Source organism: Lethenteron reissneri, chromosome 23 (assembly GCF_015708825.2).
Source record: "Lethenteron reissneri isolate LAM-NWPU_2019-01 chromosome 23, ASM1570882v1, whole genome shotgun sequence".
NCBI lineage: Eukaryota > Metazoa > Chordata > Hyperoartia > Petromyzontiformes > Petromyzontidae > Lethenteron > Lethenteron reissneri.
Window position 1 is genome coordinate 19,734,290 of NC_083801.1, and position 21,293 is coordinate 19,755,582.

General features: G+C 45.0%; 1 protein-coding gene across 4 annotated transcripts; it reads right to left on the minus strand.

The window, feature by feature from the left end:
* Positions 1–3,725: 3,725 nt before the first annotated feature.
* Positions 3,726–21,018, minus strand: LOC133346165 (oxysterol-binding protein-related protein 11-like). 4 transcript variants are annotated; one of them, XM_061557622.1, is made up of 14 exons: positions 20,245–21,018; positions 19,767–19,832; positions 17,895–18,076; positions 16,267–16,346; positions 15,661–15,843; positions 14,262–14,550; positions 12,616–12,782; positions 11,789–11,905; positions 11,334–11,510; positions 10,603–11,170; positions 9,993–10,179; positions 8,380–8,562; positions 7,324–7,477; positions 3,726–6,163 (listed from the first exon to the last, which is right to left on the minus strand). In XM_061557622.1, exons 1-14 carry the CDS (start codon positions 20,787–20,789, stop codon positions 6,119–6,121), a joined length of 2,943 nt encoding a protein of 980 aa, XP_061413606.1. In that variant the 5' UTR covers positions 20,790–21,018; the 3' UTR covers positions 3,726–6,118. The 4 variants fall into 4 exon arrangements, with proteins under 4 accessions (XP_061413606.1, XP_061413607.1, XP_061413605.1 ...); XM_061557623.1 differs by having other exon boundaries at positions 14,298–14,550; positions 19,767–19,835; XM_061557621.1 differs by having other exon boundaries at positions 19,767–19,835.
* Between the last annotated feature and the right edge of the window lie 275 nt (positions 21,019–21,293).

A 21,293-nucleotide genomic window follows, 5' to 3' on the forward strand; every position in this document is an offset into this window, starting at 1 on the left:
ATGTATTATTATGGCAGTAGATGACGGTATAATTTTTTTTATGTATGTGTAATATCAACATTCTTTCACAAATGCATGCGGTGAATTACTAGACTTTTAAAAGGCCAAGGGCGGTTTCTGCACACAGTGCCCGAGCCACTGCATTGAGAGACAATTTTCACCGAGACACACGACTGCACCACCAGTGCTGTACATAGGCAAACAGGTGGACATCCATGGGGGGGGGAGGGGCACGTAGGTAGTTAGGTAAGCTCACAGGCAGGAGCAGAAGTAGCCAGGTGGTAGATTGGTATAGAGACGGAGAGGCAGTTAGGTCGGCAGGCAAGCAGCCAGACGTGAAGGTAAGCAGACTGGTAGACATGCACGTAGACAAGTAGGAAGGTAAGGGGCCGTCCATAAATGACGTCACGCACCTAAAAGGGGGGGGGGGTCAGACATTTGTGATGATGTGTGACGAGGGGGGAGGGGGGTTGAGAAATGTGACGTCACATCAAAATGCGCAACTTTAAATAAATATAGAATTGTTATAACAACACTAATTGTTATAACAACACTCCTACAACATCAGAGTGCAGCGCCACATTAAATACGCACTACAATGGCAATAGTTTTAAGCGATAGAAATATGGTTTTGGGGGGAGGGGGCAAAGCTTTGTGACGTCATATTTGAGGGGGGGGGTCTGACTTTTTGTGACGCCGTGTGACGAGGGGGGGGGTCAAAAATCGTCCAATATCGCGTGACGTCATTTATGGACGACCCCTAAGCAGGCGGAGAGTTGGGACGGTAGACAGGTATGATGGTAGGCGGGTAGACAATAGGTAGGCAGGTAAGCAGGCATGCAGGCGTGTCGGCAGGGCGACTGCCGTTGGCGCTGCAGCGCAGAACGTTGAGGCACAGCTCTAACGGGTTGCTGCCCATCTTCTGGGCGCAGCCCCGCGGCGTCGCCCCACTCGCATGCGGGAAACGACGAGCGGATGAACGCAAGCAGCCGTCTTCAGGTGGAGAACAGGTCTGTCAAGTAGACAGAGTCTGACTCTGTCTACTTGACAGACCGAAACGTCGTGAGAATTATTTAATTATGTTTTATTTTTAATATTTTATTATTTTCCTTCTACGTGACTTTACCGAAAGAACCAAGAAGATGAATCCCTGCAGTCACGAAAGCTTTAAATCGAAAAAAAAAAGAAAGAGAGGTCACAAGAGGACAGGACGCGAAAAAAAACAATCCGCAACATCCGAGGTGCTAAAAGGGGTCACCAAGCCACCCGTCGTCCAATTACTTTGTCGGATTACAATTTCTGAATTACTTTCCTGTGTTGCCGGTTTTTATTTTTCGTGTTTCGTTTTTGAAGTCTTAATTGCGCCGCTTTCGTGGCGTCTCGCCAATGGCCAAATGGCTGCAGGTTTCAATTCGCTCGCGAATGATCCAGAGGTCGTGCGTCCTGTGCAAGCACGACGAACGTGCGAGAGCATTCGTTGCCATGTCCCCCTTCTCAGCGAAGGCAGCAACATCCATTCGGAGATTTGGGGCACAACGGTGGCAAGACGTTAACTACCTCTCCTGGTATACATGCATCAGGTCGTGGGTTTTCGATTCCGACCACGACGCCTGTATATTTGGAGTTTGCATGTTTTCTCTCTCCCCGTGGTCGTTTTTTTCCCTGCGGGTCCTCCGGATTTTCCCTCCACATTTCGAAACATTTGTTGAGTGTATTTGACTGCTACAAATTTCGACATGATAAGCCACTTCCGTTGAGCTATCATTTGTGATAGCCAGGTCGCTTTTGAAAACGAGCTATCTCGTAGCTCAGTGGGTCTTACCTGCTAAAATAACAAACAAAAACATTCGTAATCGTTTCAGTGTTTTATCAAAATGCCATCTCTAATAGCACAACACACGATGACATGAAATAATCCGACAGCAACCACATGATTTCACGCCTCCTCTGCTTCTGATTTTCGGATCCTTTAAGAGTGTAGATTACGTGGCAGCATTTGATCAAATCATTACCATTGCCAATTAATTGTGTAACTGTTAGTCATTACGAATTCAAATTTAGTTGTAAATATTCATTGAGAGCCATGACTCATGATTTTACTTTTGGAGCTACGGTATAATCCTTCATTAAGATATGGAGACTATTTAACTCCAGGAATATGTTATGATTTTTTTGTATTCATTTTACAATCAGGCATGGTAGCAATACCCTTGAAATATCATGGTTTGGCGGTGGGTTGGTGGATAACAAAGAGATGGAGCCTACACGAGGCAGTATAAATCATGACAAGTCCATTAGGCGGGGTGAGTTTATCTCTAATGAACAGCGGTGACCGCTATGCACCTTCCATTCAGAGGTAGCTCCTCGGGGTGACTGAGAAGGAACTCAATTTCAAGCTAAAGAGGCCATCAGAGCCAATGTAGTTAATATCATCGCCGCACCTCGCCATCATTTCCTCGAATCTGCCAGATCCAAAAGCAGGAGTACAGTCGACACTTGACCTCCCACGTCAGCTCTTGCAGGATTTCACTGATGGAGTGTTACACTGAGGGTATGAATGTTCGTGTGCTCCGATATGAAATGGAATCTCCCTCTTTATTGGTACCTGCCTGATTGCTGTCCCAGAAGAGCAGTGTAGACAGTAGGTGCCTGATAACGTCAGTGTGAAGTTTGCAGTATTATCCCCTTGTGCGTATGTATGTGGTTTCTCAAGGCTTTCTGGTTTTCTCACACACAACATTCACGAAAAGATGTTGGCCAAATATAAAAAATATATACTTTACCTAGACAATAAGTTAAGAAATTGCATGATGTGCTTTATAGTTCAGTACAAATGTTTGAATCTATTGACAGGAGACCGAATGGGGCAGGCAGGTTTTGTGCGTTTCAGGGGACTTTAGCCATCTTTCAGTTTGACGCCTTGCATTCTTTTTGAAACCACAACCACGTGCCAATTTGAATTATCTCGCCAGTCGCAGGTTTAACGGCTCGAAAAACACCATCGCGTCCACAAAACCTACGCACCTTTTCCTTTCTACTGGTGACTTCGTGTCTAGCCTCCTCCAGGACAACGGTAAGTGCCCCTTCAACAAAATGTTGTTCCAGCATCTTTAACCCCTCCACTGCTTCTGGCTCCCTCCGAATGGTCCCTGGGCCCCAGCTGCTCCCTGAGCTCTCCTCCTCCCCTCACGGCGGTTCGGCAGGCCACCACCATCACCCAAAGCTGGAAGACGGCCTCTAAACGAGCACCCAGCTCGCCAGCAGATTGCAGGTGTCTCCATCCATGTGTGCCGAGCGGCAAGCATGAACTTTGTGACCGGTCACTGATTAACCATCGCATGACTATCACAAAAACGCGCGAATGCCTTTTGAGTTGCAAATCGCCGTGGAAGTCGCTTAAACTGACAGCAGCTTATTTTTGGCTCTAATTATTTGTCATTATCTTCGAGGACGTATTAATTACGTGAGTGCTGCTGCCGGTGGTGCATTTGGAATATCCATAGGCACGAGGCGTCTGGCGACTGGTCTCTTCGAAATTATGCCTTTGTACATACAGCCCTCGTACACCATTTCACACGGCCAATGTTACCCTGAAAGTTTATGATAACCGATTCCGCAGATGTCAACAGTAATTTCCTGGTGCGGAATGTAATTATTTTCACTATCAACCCGAACCCGCGAATGAAAATGGTAAGTTAACATTGAGCCGAATGGTAGTCATTGACTGTGATGATAAGACGTTGTTTTATTGTGTGAAGAGGTTCAAAGTACATGTGAAAGCATACATTTTATTGATTTTACAGCACCTTTGACACGTTGGCATATTCTAGCATAATTGCTTAGATCAGTAATCGCAGAGCATTAACTTCATTCGTGAGATAATAATAATTTACATGTATTTGTATGGCGCCTTCCACTAATGTATCAAGGCGCCTTGCCAGAATATAGAATATAAAATATTGCAATCAAACACCCTGACACGAGTATATGATTGCATATTGTCAACAGGACCCTTAACCCCATGGTACCTACCATGTGCGAGTGGACATGGCACTGTGTAATACTGAAACACGTTTGTGAGCACGAAAAGCAGGCGACTGTTGTCACACACACACACAAAAAACTAAGTTTATACGTAAAGGCGTAAACATTTTTTTTTTAACACTTAATGTTGTCCGTTCGCCACGAAGATGAAAGACGTGAAATTCCCACTCTCTCTGGCATGGCCAAACATGCAGTTGCATATTCTCATTCATCTTGATGGGTTCTTTTTTAGGGATGAGACTGCTTAAGAAGGTAAGCGAGTGTCGCCTTTTCGTATGTCGGCAATTTTCCGATTGTGCGGCTGCACGGTGCATTCATGACCGATGGTTCAGTTCAAATTTGAAAATGTGTCGACGCGGTTTTTAATTTGCCTAACCCGAGTGAAGTCGCAACATATCTAAAATGGCATTACGTATCTACGTATTTTGAACTTCTTTCGCAAGATACGTAGCCAACCGTGCTAATCGGAGGTGCGGGTTAGGCATTAATCTCATCTCTGGATTTTATTCAATTGAATGTTTTTCTTCGATGGCTCAAGATAGTGTGTGTACACAAAATAGTGTCTACTTATTTTTTGATATTTTAAATGCCGACAAACAACACAATACGGAAATATTTATGAGAGATTGTTTTTGCAACTTAATTTTTCCTAGTACTGTAAAGGTCTTTGGGATTACATCGCGTTATTATAAATGTGTTGCAACCCTCCACCACCCGACACGGCCAATCAGTAAACAATGTTTCACATTAACAAAACGCCAATTAGTTACTTCTTCAGCCCACCGGTGTGTTTGAGGAGTGAATCCACAACATTTAGAATTTAAGCACCGTGACGTGTCGCTGGTAATCACATCCAGCATCTTCGGGCGATTTGCCAGAAGAGTGAAGCCATCCACCTGCTTCCGGTATTCTTCTCAATTTCGATAAAATATTCTCATTCATCTAATTAGTCTTGACCAGTAATAATTAGTTTTGCATAACACTTAAACGGTATAAAAATCAATTGAGTGTCCTTGTTAGCACACATGTTCTGCCACTGCTGACAGCTGTGTTTTAGATAATTTAATGTTCCTTTGGTGTTATTTTAGTCTTACGCTAATATTACGTCCCGTCTGTCCAATATAGCATTTACTAATTATAACTGGCCAAGACTAATTAGAGAATCCATCGAAATTGCGAAAAATACAAATAATTGTAACCTCTCCAATAGCTAAAGACTTTGCTCAGCCTGGAAGCGTATTATTAAGTAATACACAAAACATATTACAATTCCTTATAGAGGAATCACAAACTAATTAACTGATTACTAATCTATTAAATAATTACAATATCCCCCCACATCCACCTCTGATCTCGAAACCTGATGGGGTTCAACAACGATGACGTCATCCTGCTGCACTATTTAAGACTGGAAGCAGGTGGATGGCTTCACTCTTCTGGCAAATCGCCCGAAGATGCTGGATGTGATTACCAGCAAAACGTCATGGTGCTCAAATTCTAAATGTTGTGGATTCACTCTTCAAACACACCGGTGGGCTGAAGAAGTAACTAATTGGCGTTTTGTTAACGTGACACATTTTTTACTGATTGGCCGTGTCGGGTGGTGGAGGGTTGCGACACATTTATAATAACGCGATCTAACCCAAAAACCTTTATTATTAATAATACTGGTCGCGAAAGTCTACGTGTTAAACTTAATTTTTACATTTCTTTTAACACTTTTGTAAAGTATCTTTGAAAATAATACCTCCTTGATAGCTTAACTTCGCAGTTACATTTTGATAACATCCATCATTTTCGAAAAACGTCTCACCAGAGAGTGTACGCTCTCACAGCAGTCAATTTCAAATGTGGCAACTCAAATAAATATAAATAAATACAATGTCTTTCAAGTAAACAAACACAGTGCTGTAGCGCGAGCAAATGGACGTATGGATCAAGGTGGTTTGAGAGAGGGCTTCAGCTCTGCCATTGGGAGATTTAAGTCCAACTCCTTAAGCCGGATACAAGTCTGAGAGCACCTCCTAAGACGTGCAATCGGTACGGGGAAGGGGATTCCTTGCTGCGAGGTCACTCAGGAATTCCTCCACAAAGGATGACGGTACACCCAACCTTCTCCCTGTGGTGTACATACACACACCCACACACACAAATAAATACATGTACAAAGAAAACACATGCACATTACTGCACAAGTCGAGTCATATGATGTACAAAGACTGCCTTACACCACCAGCATGTACACCTTCCCCACCACATAAGTCTTCCCCATTCACACTGAAACGCCCCAGATATATTTTATTGAAACAAATTCTGCCATTTAAATTACGAGCACCGTCTCATCAGCATGTTAAACTGCTTTAACCTATCCCATCGTATTACCTGGACGTAATATACAGCTACAGTTTCATACATAGTTTATGACAGGTTGCTGCTGTATGCATGTTCCATTATAAGAATGGATAATGAAAACGCCTCTGAGATGTATTGTCTTAGATTTTCACACCAGCACATCCCATCAACTGAATCTCTTTGAAGGGCACACATTTACAAATATTTCCTGTGTAGTCTGACAGTAAGTTATAGACTGTATTGTTATCAAGCACAAACTAAGCCAGGCTACAGCTCAAGTGAAGATGGTGTTGCTAACATCACACCGATTAATCCGTCTCACATATACTGAACATCTGTGGAAAAAGAGCTTCATAGCTCATCGGATTCCTCCAGTATAAATAAATATTCTGATCCCGATTTTGACATGCCAATGACGATACATTGCGGCAGGTCACCATTTAAGGCCGAATCATGCTAGGCAAGGAACAAGAGTATTTCATATGTACCAATGATGTGTAGGGTCAAGAATTGAACCACAATTGGTAAGATAGTAGTGTACGGAATGTGCTACCATTCCACCAGCACACAAACACAAAGACCCCCTTTATAGCCTTTAACAGACTGTTGGGGCAAGTGCTGTTAGCGAGTACTTTTGAAGGCCAACATGGCACACGAGGGAGTGGGTGGCCAGCACCATACCCATCCACCTTCGTCTCCCCATGGTGATGTTTACACAATGCATAAAGTTCTCATTTTTGGCTCAGTCGACCTAGGAGAGGCCCAGAACCAAGTCAGATATCCATACCTGATGTTGGCCATGAGCAGAAAATTGAACTTGAGTCGCCTGGTTCGTAGCAAAGTGCGCTAACCACTGCACTACCGCTTCCCACACACCCATACACATGCTCATAAAGTCCTCATCAATGGTTTCTGGGGCCCACTCACTTCACGGAGGAAATACTTAGGCACGTGCTCTGTGCCAGCCTGCACACGTGCCCTCTCCTCAGCACGCTGCCACTCCTCCAGCTTGTGCTTATGCTCCGTTGCGGACGCGATGTCACCGGCACGCAGAGCTGACGTCACCTGCTGCCACAGCCGCCTGGAGCAAGACGAGAGGCTGGCTCAGGTGTGATCGGTGGCAAGACGTGGGCGTCACGGTGGCTAGGAGATGCTGACTACCTCGCCTGGAATACAGGAGGTCGTGGGTTCGATCCCGACCCCGACCCTGACACTTATATATATGGAGTTTGCATGTTTTCCCCATGGTCACGTGGATTTTTCTCTGGTTTTTCCTTCCACAATAAACGTGCGTTCAGCATATTTGGCTGCTATAAATTTCCACGTGATAAGCCACTTCGTTGGGCTATCATTTGTGGCCAGGTCGCTTCTGAAAAAGAGCTATATAGCTCAGTGGGCCTTACCTGGTAAAATAAAAAATCACTGAGGGGAATGGATGGATGTGACCATCATCAGCAAGGAAAACCGAAAAAGATAAGTCTTTTATCTTGTCACTGAGCAACTATGATTAGATAGTATCACTTCCAAAAACAATATTGATAACAACTTCAATTGAATATTATGTACGTTGATTCAGCTATGTTCACAATAATTTGATTTAATACACTTAAAAAATACCAATTCTATTCCACTTTTACGACTATAAGCAGGAGGGGGACGAGAGTCAATTCCATTAATGTCCTGAAGATGGCAGAATATCACGCTACACCGGAGAATGACCTTGAAAAATAAAAACTCTCTCGATTCCATAAGCCCCAACTGGCACAACCACAAAAGACAGACCAAGTCAATGTTTCCATCATCGGCCACAAATGCATCCCTCCAAGAATTGTCAACACATGTCCGAATGGCATGTGTGCACAGCGCACAACAGAGTGATTGAATAACAGGGTTGAGAAAAGGGGACTGGCTGGCAGCGATACAAAAAGGATAGGGGCACGATGATTGGTCAACAACCAAGGTTCAGAAAGCAGGACAGATTACCGGGAGTGCATGAGCTCCTGGCGTTCGATGGGCTGCACATGTTTGGGGATAATGAGCATTGTGGTCGTGTCCATGATGACCGTCTCCCCAGAGGTGGCGGTGAACTCCAGCAGGCCGTTCCACTCGCCTTGAGCACGTGCGAGTACAGCCCCCTTCTCAACGTGTCGCACCTCGCCAGTCACCCTTAGAGACACACGCGTGGAAAAAAAATGTCAGGCGTGCCAAAATGTCAGGTGTGCCATTTAAAATGGTAAATGTGCCCGGTAAATAGCTCATGTCACTTCTGGAGCATTTGCCCTACTCTTCCGTGCTGATTAGGCATCTTGGAAAAGGTACCCACACTTTTTCCCACCATTTGCGGCCTGCTAATCAACTGGGGTGGACCTATTTATACTTCTCTGTGGACAGATATGGGGGATTTCTTAAATCCAGTGTGCTACCAATTACACTATGGCAGCATCCTACATTGTAGATATTGGGGATTGTTTTTATTTAACACCTATCAAGGCTGGCAGAGGTGTGATATGGCTGGCATCACGACGGCCTGTTTTCATCTACCAAGTGCTTATGCGCAATGCACTACTAATTTTAGGCTGAATTTATCTTGGAGTTGTCCATAACCAAGTTCAGATATGCCTGGCCAGAAATCAAACTCAAATGACCAGTATCAAATCAGTGTCAACTATTATATTTGTCTGTCAACCATTACTGTACACATTATGAATGGCCTTCAGTTCAAATCTTTAGCATTGCTCTAAGTACAATTATGTAAAACATTACTCCTGTATTAAAGGAAAGGTGAACACAACTTCAGTCATTGATTACTGCGGTCCGTTATCTGCACATGTCATTTCCACCTGTTACCTATGCATACTTATGAACCAATACATTCTAATGACCTCTATGGGGTGTGTCCCCCTAGACCAACTCATAACTTGTGCACATACTGCATAAATTAATTTACCAAAGACTCAGATGCTGATCCAAATACAGTAAAACCTCATTATTTCGGTATATTATTTGTAATTGGGGATAATTCGGCACGGGTGCACTTTCGGCATATATACAGCATATTAGTAATTCTCCATGAGCCGAACTGCCGTACCGAATGGTCCAATTTCCGCATACGTGTGGACTCCACGCGCCACGACCAAAACAACGACTCGGTCGAGTGGCGGCGTGCGTGGTGAGCGTTACTGCAGACCTGTTGCTTTGGACTTTACCTTGTTGATGCACTCTGTGCAAGCCAACCCTCTCAGAAATGTCGTCTGCACCTACATCAAGAAGTAATGGAAAGGGACTGACGTATAAATCCTTTAGTCTATGAGACAAATCCAAAGTTTTGGATAGAACTGATGAAGGTGTGTCAATGCGTATGGTGTGTGAAGAGTTTGGAAAACAAATTAGATTTTTCTTTATTGGGGCAGGAGGCACTAGGGAGTACCATAGTACATAATTCGGAATATTGGATAATTCGGCAAGGCCAGAGCCCCAAATGTGTCGAATTAACGAGGGTTTCCTGTTCATCTTTTCTGTGTCATCCAGTCTTCCAATGCTTAAGTGTAATGCATGTGGGACCCATTATACCGCTGCTATCTTACCGCCCTTTTCACCTGTGCAGTTTGCCGCCATAGAAGGGCTTGGTGTGGAAAGTTACGGAAGCAGCGAGGCAAGTGCGGGCACAGGTAATGGACACTTTTCCTCCCAGCTCCACCCAGGGTACGGTGAGAATGGAGCGAGCGTATCCGCTCGGCAGCGTGAATACGTACTCCTCGCCATGCTCCTGCAGCCACAACCTCCCTGTGAAGATCACGCTGCTATTAGTCGGTGATAAACAAAGGAAGGCATGAAGGCATGCCTGTAGAATCAACCAGGTATGCGGAGTTTGCAATGAAAACAGTCTCTGGTTGTCATACACAGGCGGCTCGATTAGATTTATTGTACAAATCCTTGTGCGTCTTCTAAATGATGTTCCGAGATTTAATGTAATTTCTATGAGGATATTAATGTATATATTTGTTGAAAGAGAAACGTGAGTGTTTATTGGAGCATTATTGTAATGTAATTACGAATAATTTTCAACTAAGTTGTAATGTTGGCTATGATATCACTTATTGGACTATAACCATCTGTGGAATATCTCTGGGATAAATGGGCAATGGCAATACTGTACTCGCCAAATTATACAATTCATGTAAATGACGTTGCTACACTCTGGCTTACCTTCCCCGACCATGGAGACGCCCACAGACATGCCTAGGAACTTGCTCTTGGTCCACAGGTGTACGTTGAGGCACATTCCCAGCTCCGCGCACTCCACATAAAAGGCCGATACAGGTGGGTGGTGAGACACCTGCTCTGCCACGAACCAAACACGGTAACACCCGTCTTCACCGGCATCCTCTCCTCCCGCCCGCCTCCTGCGGTATGCCACACTTGACCTCGGCTCGGGCTTCTCCCCTGAACTAAAGTCAGACTCCGTTCCACACCCAGGTGAGTTCTTCATAGACCCAGGACTGACTTCCTTACAGCTTTTCTCCATCACCAAAGTACGCGGCACGAGCCAAGAGCAGCGGAAAACTTCGCCGATGATGGGGTTGTAGGGTTTCTTGGCAACGGCGCCCTTGCGGCCCTCACGGAAGGAGGACAGGTAGTACTGCAGGAGTAGATACATGCGCTCCTCGGCAGTTTGGCCCCACGCCACAGCCAGGAATGCATCCGTGTGCGCCATGAAGTCGGAAAACATCTCCAGCAGCGAGCGACACTCCAGGATGAAGGTGGGCAACACCACCTGTCCACGTGGGTGAATGCATATGACAGCCAATGCTGCGTGGTATCGTGCATTGCCTTGTGGATTGGTGCAGTTATTGTGAATAGCGCGAAGTATCGTTGGGTGTGGTGCGTTATTGTTCTGTGTGGCGCGGTATCTCTGTCGTGGGTAATGCTGCGCACACCTTAGTAAGGTCCATGCCGAGCTTGAGCTGAGACAGCATGTGCAAAATGATGCTGCAGTGCTCCTCCCCTTGGGGCGGAGGCAGATCCAGCTCATCAAGTTCGCCCTCGTCGGTCAGCTCATCCTCGTCGCAGTTCTCTTGTTCGCCACCCCAATGTGGTCCGTTCCACCCCACTCCCTGAAAAGAGTCCATTAAATCCTGTGACAGTCCAATAAACTGAAAAATGTACCCCGCTGAAAAGTTGAAGTAGCGTCCCTGTCTGTGAAACTAACATACGAATCTGCAAAGAGTAATCCAAAAATACTTCTACATTGCAAACTGTTACGATTATCAATCATTGTTGGTTGTATAGTATAAGTTACTGGTTGTATAATTATGCGGGCAGTCCTCGACTTAAGTGCGGTTCGACTTACGTCGATCCGCGCTTACGGCAGATCACCAATGGCCACACGCACATTATTACGCACGGCGGTCGGACGGCACGACGTTGACTCGGGTGCCGGTTCTGTGCACAAACGTACGGCACATCGCCCAGTGAGTCTGCCTCTCCGACGAGCTCCGGTGCTCAACCTCTGTGTATTCACAGTGAAAATTTGTAAAGCATTTTTCATTTATTTCATCCTTCAAAATGCCTGATAAAAGGAAAGGTCAATGTTTGAGGGATGACCCTGATGATGTTGCTTCATCCTTAATATTACTTACAGTAATTCCTATTTAACTGCAAATATTCAGTCCAAATAATCCAGGAATTACGAATAATTGAGTGAAGACATTTCTAAATACTATTATTGTAATTAATATATGATTGGAAGTTGATTAAATATACTATTTGTATTCATATTCCCATTACATGACTAGCTATCACTCATTCTCCAATCATTCATTCCATTCATAATTTACTGCCATCAATTTGACTTTCACACATCATCACAGATTTACCCATTGCTACCTCATCTATTCCATTCACCTCAGCTCCACCATTGCATTCATAGGTTAAGGCGCTAGATCAATTCCGTTAAGATAAGACATATGTAAAAAGTTGCGTACCAAACCCTTGGTCATGGACGCAACAGACCCTTGGTCATGAACGCAACCCTCTATTATATCAGTTTCTGTGGGCAAATCAGTCTCGACATACGTCGTCTTGACTTACGGCACATTTTCTATGAAAGTAACCCAACGCAAGTCCGCGAGAACTGCTTGTAAACCAACAATGCACTTAATCTCAATGCAGCATCGAAGCTATTGTGGGCAGACAGGGAAGACAAGGAGACAAACCAACCTGCTGTGCTGAGATCGAGACCGAAGAAGGTGGTGGAGCTGGCTCCGACTCACGATGAAAAGTATCCGATGTGCCGTCTGGGGCATGAGAGCACATGTTCCCGGGGTTCACAGAATCGCACGGTGGCACAGGAGCTACCACGACAGGTTGCAATGAGTGGACTCTCCCTGGGCAGGTGAGAATGAAGAGGACGAAAGCAAAAGAACAGGGTAAATATCACCTTATTTTTCTTCATCTCGAATCCCCCTACCATGGTGCGACTCTATATAATGAGCCATACCCGACCACCACATCTAGAAGAATCAATGTTACCGAGGGGTCAACAATCATCGCTACCACCAAGAGACATAAGTGCATCTGTATTCAAGGAAGCAGTAATGTACAAGTTCAATCCAGGAATTCATTGTCGGCCTTCAATTAGTTATTTTTGTTTTGAAAACCCCAATGATACTAATTCTGAACAAAGTAATACTCACTTAATGTGGAAAATTATAATTAGATACCATAGTTGGTAAACAGGTCAACAGGCACATAAGCAGTGGACTTCTATGAATACCTTAACTGGACTCACCACGTATAACTGTAACACACAAACAGCATAATCAATATTAAAACGTCAGAATGTCTCCCCGCATATGATCCTTATGGCAGTACCCCGGGGTACCAAATAATACAAATTGGCCGAGGCAATTAAATACTTTATTTCGGGACACTATTTTTTCCAGGGGTGTACTTAACTCCGCGACTGGGGTACCAATCAATCCGAAATCAGTGCCACTCCATGATGTCGAAACGCAGAGAGGACGATTGCGCTGAAACCCTGAACGCTCGCGGTATGCACCGTAGTGGTGCATCGTAGTGTACAGCTCGTCGAGATGAGTCGATTGCCGCATCGCCGACCATCAACGGACTAAAAATGACTGCATCACTGGACATTATGCGAGAGCCGGGGTACCGTCATAAGGTTCATATGTACTTTCAATCTCTTGTGTTTTTCAGTTTTTAAAGCCTTACGTTCATGTGTACCATTTGCATGTGTGAACTGTACCTTCACAAAGTGTTTCACCAAAGCAGTCATTATAATGTAGATTCAGGGAAATGTAAGAATATAATGCCTTATTTTGTCCAGTACCTTGTAAAAAGGCAAAGTAGAATGCATGTTTAATTTTATCCGATAAATCATCGATTGCAGACAATACAGGAAAACCATGGAAGTGAATTTAAGTTTTTATTTATTTAAATTGAAATACAAATAATAACATTTTTAATTGATTCTTCTCCGCAAAATGTACATTCTTTACTTTTTATGATACAAGTAATTTTACTCTGCATTGTACAAATGTTAATCAGCACTCCATAGACTTTTGAATATTTACAAAACTACTTTATTTTCATTACAATGTTTGATTGTCTTACTTTATCATTTGAAATCTTCTCCCATCCCATACTTAACCCAAATCACTTGTTCACATAATGCATGTAATGTTCGTTCTATATTTTCCAGATCACCCTTGGAAAAGAAACCTGCTGTGTCGAAGAACAGCACGCTCCAAACATGCCGAGTTGTTGATCGGTGGACATGGTGTGTGGCCAACACAGCGAGTTGTCCCATGCGTAAGCGGCCAGGCGAGGTGGCGGATGCTCACCCGCAGGGTCTGCCATGGCCACACTGTGCTGCTGACCTGGAGAACTCCCGCCACCGTCACTGCCTCTGCCGCCCCCACCGACCCTGGCCCGCCCTCGGTGGGTGCGCGCCGCACTACGCTGCATTTGCAGCAGGTGCAGACAGGCGTGCAGGCAGCCAAGGGCTGAGACGGCCGATGCTTTGAGCAGAAGGAGGTCAGGATCCAGCGGTGTGATGCGAGCGTGTGAGCGTGGCAGAGCTTCCATGGTCAATGCCAGGGCACGCTGCTCCTCATAGGCGCGCACCAGCATCTGGCACAGACACACGCAAAGCTGGAACGCGGGGGGGGGGCGGCATGCTGATCTACAAGCAGTGCTAGTGCTATGGGGATGCGCAGAGCTGGCAAGCACAGCTAGCACAAAAGTGTGAGTACGAGGAACGAGCAGGTAGAACTAGCAGGCTGAATTGGTTTGTGGAGCTGGCTCATGAGTTATTGTAAGCAAGCAAAGTTAGACAATGAGCTAGCACAGAGTACTAGGTTAAAAATAAGTGAACTTCACACCCTTGCAAGCAGAATAAATGTTAAATCCACTGTTGCCATGCAAACACACAAACAAATACGTACAAATGAAGAGGACAAAAAGTATACAGCACAGGAAAGATTTGCAAAATTAATAGTAAATGTAGGGGAATATAAACATTCAGTTGAGTGACAGCCAACCCAAAAGCCATCCTTCAGTAACTGCGAGTAGAGATTGCCACACTTTCAGTCTCAATAAGCCTTCAGTAAAAGGCCACTGCATTGTAGATCCGTTTGTATGCAAATCATATCTAATAAATTGAACATGGGACCAAATTTTCAAACGGTCACAATGTATTGACACTTTTTTTTCATCAAAGTATTCTCATAAATGGTTGTTCGGGGGCGTCTGTGGCGCCCCTCACAACCATTTACGGCCTTCGGTCAGGAAGGTCACGAAAAAATTGCACACGAACAACGCATTCACGCAAGCACCCGATGCTCCATTTTTTATTGTATTATGTTTTGAATTATATCATTTTATTTCTTCACTAAAAGCTTATATCATTTTACATCTGGAAGACTTCAATGAAAAGGACATTTCGTGTGAATTTTCTCTCGTCGTTAAGTAGATGGCCTTGCTGGGGATTCGGTTCGATGCAGACTTTCACCTGTTTGGGATTGTGAGATCGAGATAAAACGACATAGAGCTGCTGGCCGTGCGAGAAGACCGCCATCTGCAGATCGATTCCAATGTAATGGAACGTCTGTCCCTGTGCCTCCGTCGTTCATGCAGGGGGCGCGGAGGTTTGCAGCGCCCCCTGCATGAAAACGATGGAAAGTGCAGCGTTCATCAGAGATAAAGTTGTGCACTTATATAAGAGTATTTTGCATGACTCACCCACTGCGCATCGGACAGCCAGTTGTTTCCATGTAGTAAAGTCTTGCTGCCTGGATACGAGTGTCTTTTATCTTCAATAGCATCCTCCCTTGTCCCATATGGCCTTCGCAGTAAGGCCCCAGGAGATAGTGCTGACCTCTTGACCCCCGAGAGGTAGAGTTCATGACCCAACACAGGATTCATCTGAAACACACACCAACAGATATCAACACAACAGCATAAAACATGATCATCTACATCACCCTTATGCAAATGATGTCACCTTGAATACCGATACATGTGGGAGGCATTAAAGAAAATGGCAAGTGGTGAATTGAATTACTGCAAACGATTAACAATATTCTTTGACCTGTGCAACACAGTGGCATGCAATTAGAATATTGTGCAATATTATACGTGAATACAAATTCTCAACACATTATTTTTGTGATACATCATATTGGGGCTGAGCTTGTGACAGTTAACCTAGAGCTAAGCATGGGAAACCCACAATTCTTGCAAATATTTCCATCGTAAAGTTGCTTGCTAGACTGCATCGGGCACAATGAGTAAACGACAAGGTGAATTTCTGCACAGTGTGGAGAGGTACAGACATCTGGAGCTCACCATGCCGATGCAATCAGTGTGGTGCTGCACACACCCCTGTAGGCGGCTCACCCAGTGCTGTCTTTCCCGCGCGTCCTTGGCTGTTGCAGGCACAACGCAGTATGTCAAGTCACGTCACGCTGCAGCACTTGCTTCGAGCTCATCAATTTAAAGAAGCATGCTCTATGGCGGCCTATGGCAGCTGAACCGTGCGCACATGTTGATTAAGTTAATGAACCAAAGACTCGGCTGCTGAACCCAATGCATCTCTCTGTGTCATCCAGTCTTCTAATGCTCGAGTGTAATGCACGTAGGACCCATGATACCACTGCTGTATATCAAACAGCCAAGAGTAAATACAACTTCTTAATTGGAAGTTGTTTAAAGTATGTTTTCATGTTGTCATAGAGGAAGACCTGTAGGACAATGAGAATGTTCTGCCCTCAACTTGATGTTGGCATTGCAAAAAAAAAGAAGAGCTTGGCTGCTTCAGCAAATATGAATGTCAAATATCCATTGGCTCAAAGGGTACAAGATAAACTGTATTTTCAACAATGTTGCCTCAAAGCTTCAAAACACATTCAGCAGTGTGTGAGCTATGATTGGTCCATGCAGACAAAACATTGCTATGAAAATTGCCTTATTACTGGTGTTCCTGCTGTTACATAGATAATTAATTAATGCTTCCTATATTTCATGAAGGTCTACTCTGGAAATGAACAGAATAGGAGCCCTATGGGAATAGTTAATCAACATTTAACAGGTACATACACCTCAGGGCATATTGTGTTTAACAGACATAATTAATCGAGGAATATACACGTACAAAAATGTACCAGGCAAAGCCAACTGAGCTGTATAGCTCTTTTTCAGAAGCGACCTGGCACACATATAAGCCCAACGAAGTGGCTCATCCAAGTGGAAATTTACAGCAGCAAAATAGTCTAAAATAAGCTACCCCCCATTGTCTAATGTACCCAAAATCTGTCTATTGTAGAACATGAAACAGATTCGGTTAAAATGTGAAGGTCAATAGCAGTCCTGAGTATGAGACGTAAAGCTGTCACTTGTTTGGTGTTGATAATGAAGAATCTATTTTTTGATGGAGTTGTTACCACAGGGAATTCAAAGCAAGCTTTGAGAATCGCACTTACTAAAGCAACATATTTTTTGTCCTTGGTGTAACCTATAAAAGGTGGTTAAATAAAATATGATATTTATTCTATCTAGGTATTTACCTTTAAGACCAGAATTCAACCTTAGTGCAGTTATATAAATAGTAATGTACAATATGCCCTGCATTGTACAAGTCCTCGATGCTGCCAAAACAATACATTTTTTAGGCTTTGATATTCACTAAATTATAAATAATGAAATCTACTTCATGGAGTGCTTATCGAAGTGTACATGTGTGCTATTCTCCTTATATGATGCAGAGGATCTGAAATAGTATCACAAATTCCACCATACACATTTAAAAATAGGAAGCAGCGGGTATCAAACCACACTCAACCGGAGTAGCCATTGCTGTACCTGCCATTTGGATTTATGTAGAATTTTTTTAACACCGTACGTAGCCAAACATGCTAATCTGAGGTGAGGGGAATCAGAGGTGTGCGTGGTAGTTAGTGTGCATGTGGCCTCTGTACCCCTCAGGCGGTACTGCTCCCCAGTCAAGGTGATGATCGTGAAGGCATAGGGTTCCTCCTCGCTGGGAGAGGTCACAGCGCCCGCCAGAGCAATGGTGCCCCGTGGTTTCTGGCCTCCCTGTGCACTATGCTCATGCACGTGGTACTCCAGACGCCCCTCAGCTCCAACCAGCACGAAATATCTGCAGCGCAGTGGCATCCATACTCGGCATATAGCAATTCACCCCGAACAGCGATTCAAGCACTTGGCACGATTTAATTCAGAACATGATTTTTTTAGTTTGTACTATTTCATTTATATTGCCTACATCAAATGTTCTGTCTTGTTCTGGCTCATTCTCGTGGCATATCATATAATAGCATATAATTACAATATCCTCCAAATAATATATGAATAAACACAATGCAATGCATGTATCATGCATTTATTTAATTGTTAATTCAATTGCATGTCCAGTCTAGACACACATTTACTCTTAATCGTGGCATGATTGAGACTACTGTCCTGCAAATCCTCACTGAGTTTCCAGATTGTTTTCAAGAGGGTCCTCAAATACAAACTGCTCGTTAAAGTACATATAAGTAAATAATATTTCTCATCTAATTTAACACGTGTGTTTGTTTGCAGACGCTTGTATTCCAAGTGCGGTTTAACGGATGTGGGCTGCATGTTAAGTACTTTTTCTCTTAAGCTTTCGTCATGCACTACTGTGTCCAGTCAGGAGTTGAATATAAATACGCACAGCAGTGCGTGTTGTGCAAGCTTGAGAAGAAACAAATCTCATTTGGCAGCCCAACCTGGGACAGTGAACTTGGTATTCTTGTACAGTAAAACCCCTGTTAACGACTAATCGCTTAACGACGGGCCTCCATAGAGCCCAATGTGTAGTGTATAGTGTAGTGTATAGTGTAGTGTATAATAGTGGAGTGTAGAACCCCTCATAACGATCACCCCTGTTCATGACTAATCGCTTAACGACGGGTCTCCATAGAGCCCAATGTGTAGTGTATAGTGTAGTGTAAAGTAGTGGAGTGTAGAACCCCTCATAACGATCACCCCTGTTCATGACTAATCGCTTAACGACGGGCCTCCATAGAGCCCAATGTGTAGTGTATAGTGTAGTGTATAGTAGTGGAGTGTAGAACCCCTCGTAACGATCACTCCTGTTCATGACTAATCGCTTAACGACGGGTCTCCATAGAGCCCAATGTGTTCGCTTACCGACCATTCCCCTGTTAATGACGGACTGTTGTGGGTGCAGTAAAAATATTAATTAATGCATTTATTACCCATGTTTCTTTTAATATTATGTGTTTGTAGTGTTGTTAGTATCGTTATGTATTAAAATCTATTGTTTAAATATTCTAAAGTAATTTCGATTTAAAGCTTTCGTGACTGCAGGGATTCATCTTATTGGTTCTTTCGGTAAAGTCACGTAGAAGGGAAATAATAAAATAATACAAATAAAACATAATAAAATACAATTCTCACGAAGTTTCGGCCACAACGCAAGCAGCCGTCCTCCGGTGAAGTACAGGTCTGTCGGAAAGACAGCGTCTGAAGACGTCTGAAGACGCTGTCTTCCCGAAAGACCTGTGAAAATAGAATTTTATTATGTTTTATTTGTATTATTTCCCTTCTACGTGACTTTACCGAAAGAACCAAGAAGATTATAAAGTAAGTTTTTTGGGTGAAAAAAGATAACTTGTGATGCAATCGGAACAAATCAAGCCTTTCACATGTATTTCCTATACTCGCTTAACGATCGGTTTCGTGGAAAAAAAGTACATTTCCTTATTTTAATGCCCACACCGTTGCCATTGCAATTCTGTCTTACTGAAATCAATGTCTGCTCCGTCAGAACCACTCACCTGAACTGCCAACCAGTCACCAGGTTGGTGTACTTCTGTAGGTAGCCAGTCAGATTCTCCCACTCACTGCTACAAGAAAACAGGGCAATGAATTACAGATCGATTAATGCCTGATCTTTAGCATTACTCACTCTCATAGCTCACAGAGCAAGAATAACCATTAACAGCTAATTGGCAATCCCCACACTGCATAAGTCATGGGGGGTTATTTTGATCACTGAACTGCGTTGGTAAGTGCGGGTTAGTTAAAGGGACCATTCGCCACTTATATAAACCATGACCAGCAGTCAAGTTCAAGTTGCCGGGTTCAAAGCGCAGTGTGCTCTCAGTAACCACTGCCAGTAGCAGCAGCACATCTCTCAGGAGCTGCTGTTGCGTAACTTCGCATTCAAATAGCTTTACACATGGGGGTGGGGGGGCATTATTCCCATCACTTGAGAAAAGTGTTAATATTAAAAAGACGGCAGCTGCCCTTTACCTCTGTCGCTGGTGCTCCGAGTTGTGTGCTGGTGGTGGCTTACAGGGCGCACAGAACACCACGGCGTCTGTCACCATGTCCTCCTCTTGCTCCATGGGCGTCCCCATCACGTCTGCACGCAGCCCTTGTGCGGGTTCCATGCCTGACTCTGGCTCAGATACTGGCCCAGACTCTGTTGCTGATCCTGACCGAGACCCAGATCCGGCTAAACTTGTTTCGGAGCCAGACCCTAAGACAGAATCCGGTCTCGGGTCAGACTCAAACAATGGCACGGACCCATCCCGCGGTCCAAATACCGACGCAGGCTCAGACTCAATCCAATATAAAGAACCAGACCCAAAGCCGGACTCAGACGCAGGGACCGACCCAAAGCCAGCTTCAGACCCAGGAGCTGCCACTGATCCAAGTTCTAAGCCTAAGCCAGACCCTGGTCGAGATCCAGGTACAGATTCTGATCTCGAACCGGCCCCTGGCCCGGCCCCTGGTCCAAGTTCGGGACCAATCTCAGCCTCGGCCCGGATCCCTGGGCCGCCGCCCGCTGACATCGCGGCCCCGTCGCCTCCCGCTCGATCAACAGCCGCGGCGTCGCTCGCCCGCGCTCGGTGGCGCACCGCGCGCGGAAATCATCGCCCGTGATTGACGAAGGGATTTGCGTTGATGGACGAATCGATTCTTCGTAACGACGACGCGGTCCAAAGGCGACATCAAAAATAAACCACAAATCACGCCCGGTGGGTTGGTGGTGGTGGTGGCCGGTGACCTCCGACCCGCGTGACGCGGCGATGGAGCCCCGCCCCCTCACGCTGCAAGCCCCGCCCCCCTCACGCTGCAAGCTCCGCCCCCCTCACGCTGCAAGCTCCGCCCCCCTCACGCTGCAAGCCCCGCCCCCTCACGCTGCAAGCCCCGCCCCCCTCACGCTGCAAGCCCCGCCCCCCTCACGCTGCAAGCCCGCCCCCTCACGCTGCAAGCTCCGCCCCCCTCACGCTGCAAGCCCCGCCCCCTCACGCTGCAAGCCCCGCCCCCCTCACGCTGCAAGCTCCGCCCCCTCA

Coding starts and splice junctions, on each gene's coding strand:
- LOC133346165 (XM_061557621.1), bottom strand. CDS start 20,789: ATGTCAGCGGGCGGCGGCCCAGGGATCCGGGCCGAGGCTGAGATTGGT. Junction 16,347..17,894: donor GGAGCAGTACCGCCTGAGGG/GTACAGAGGCCA, acceptor TGCCTGCAACAG/CCAAGGACGCGCGGGAAAGA. Junction 11,906..12,615: donor TCTCGATCTCAGCACAGCAG/GTTGGTTTGTCT, acceptor GTGAATACACAG/AGGTTGAGCACCGGAGCTCG.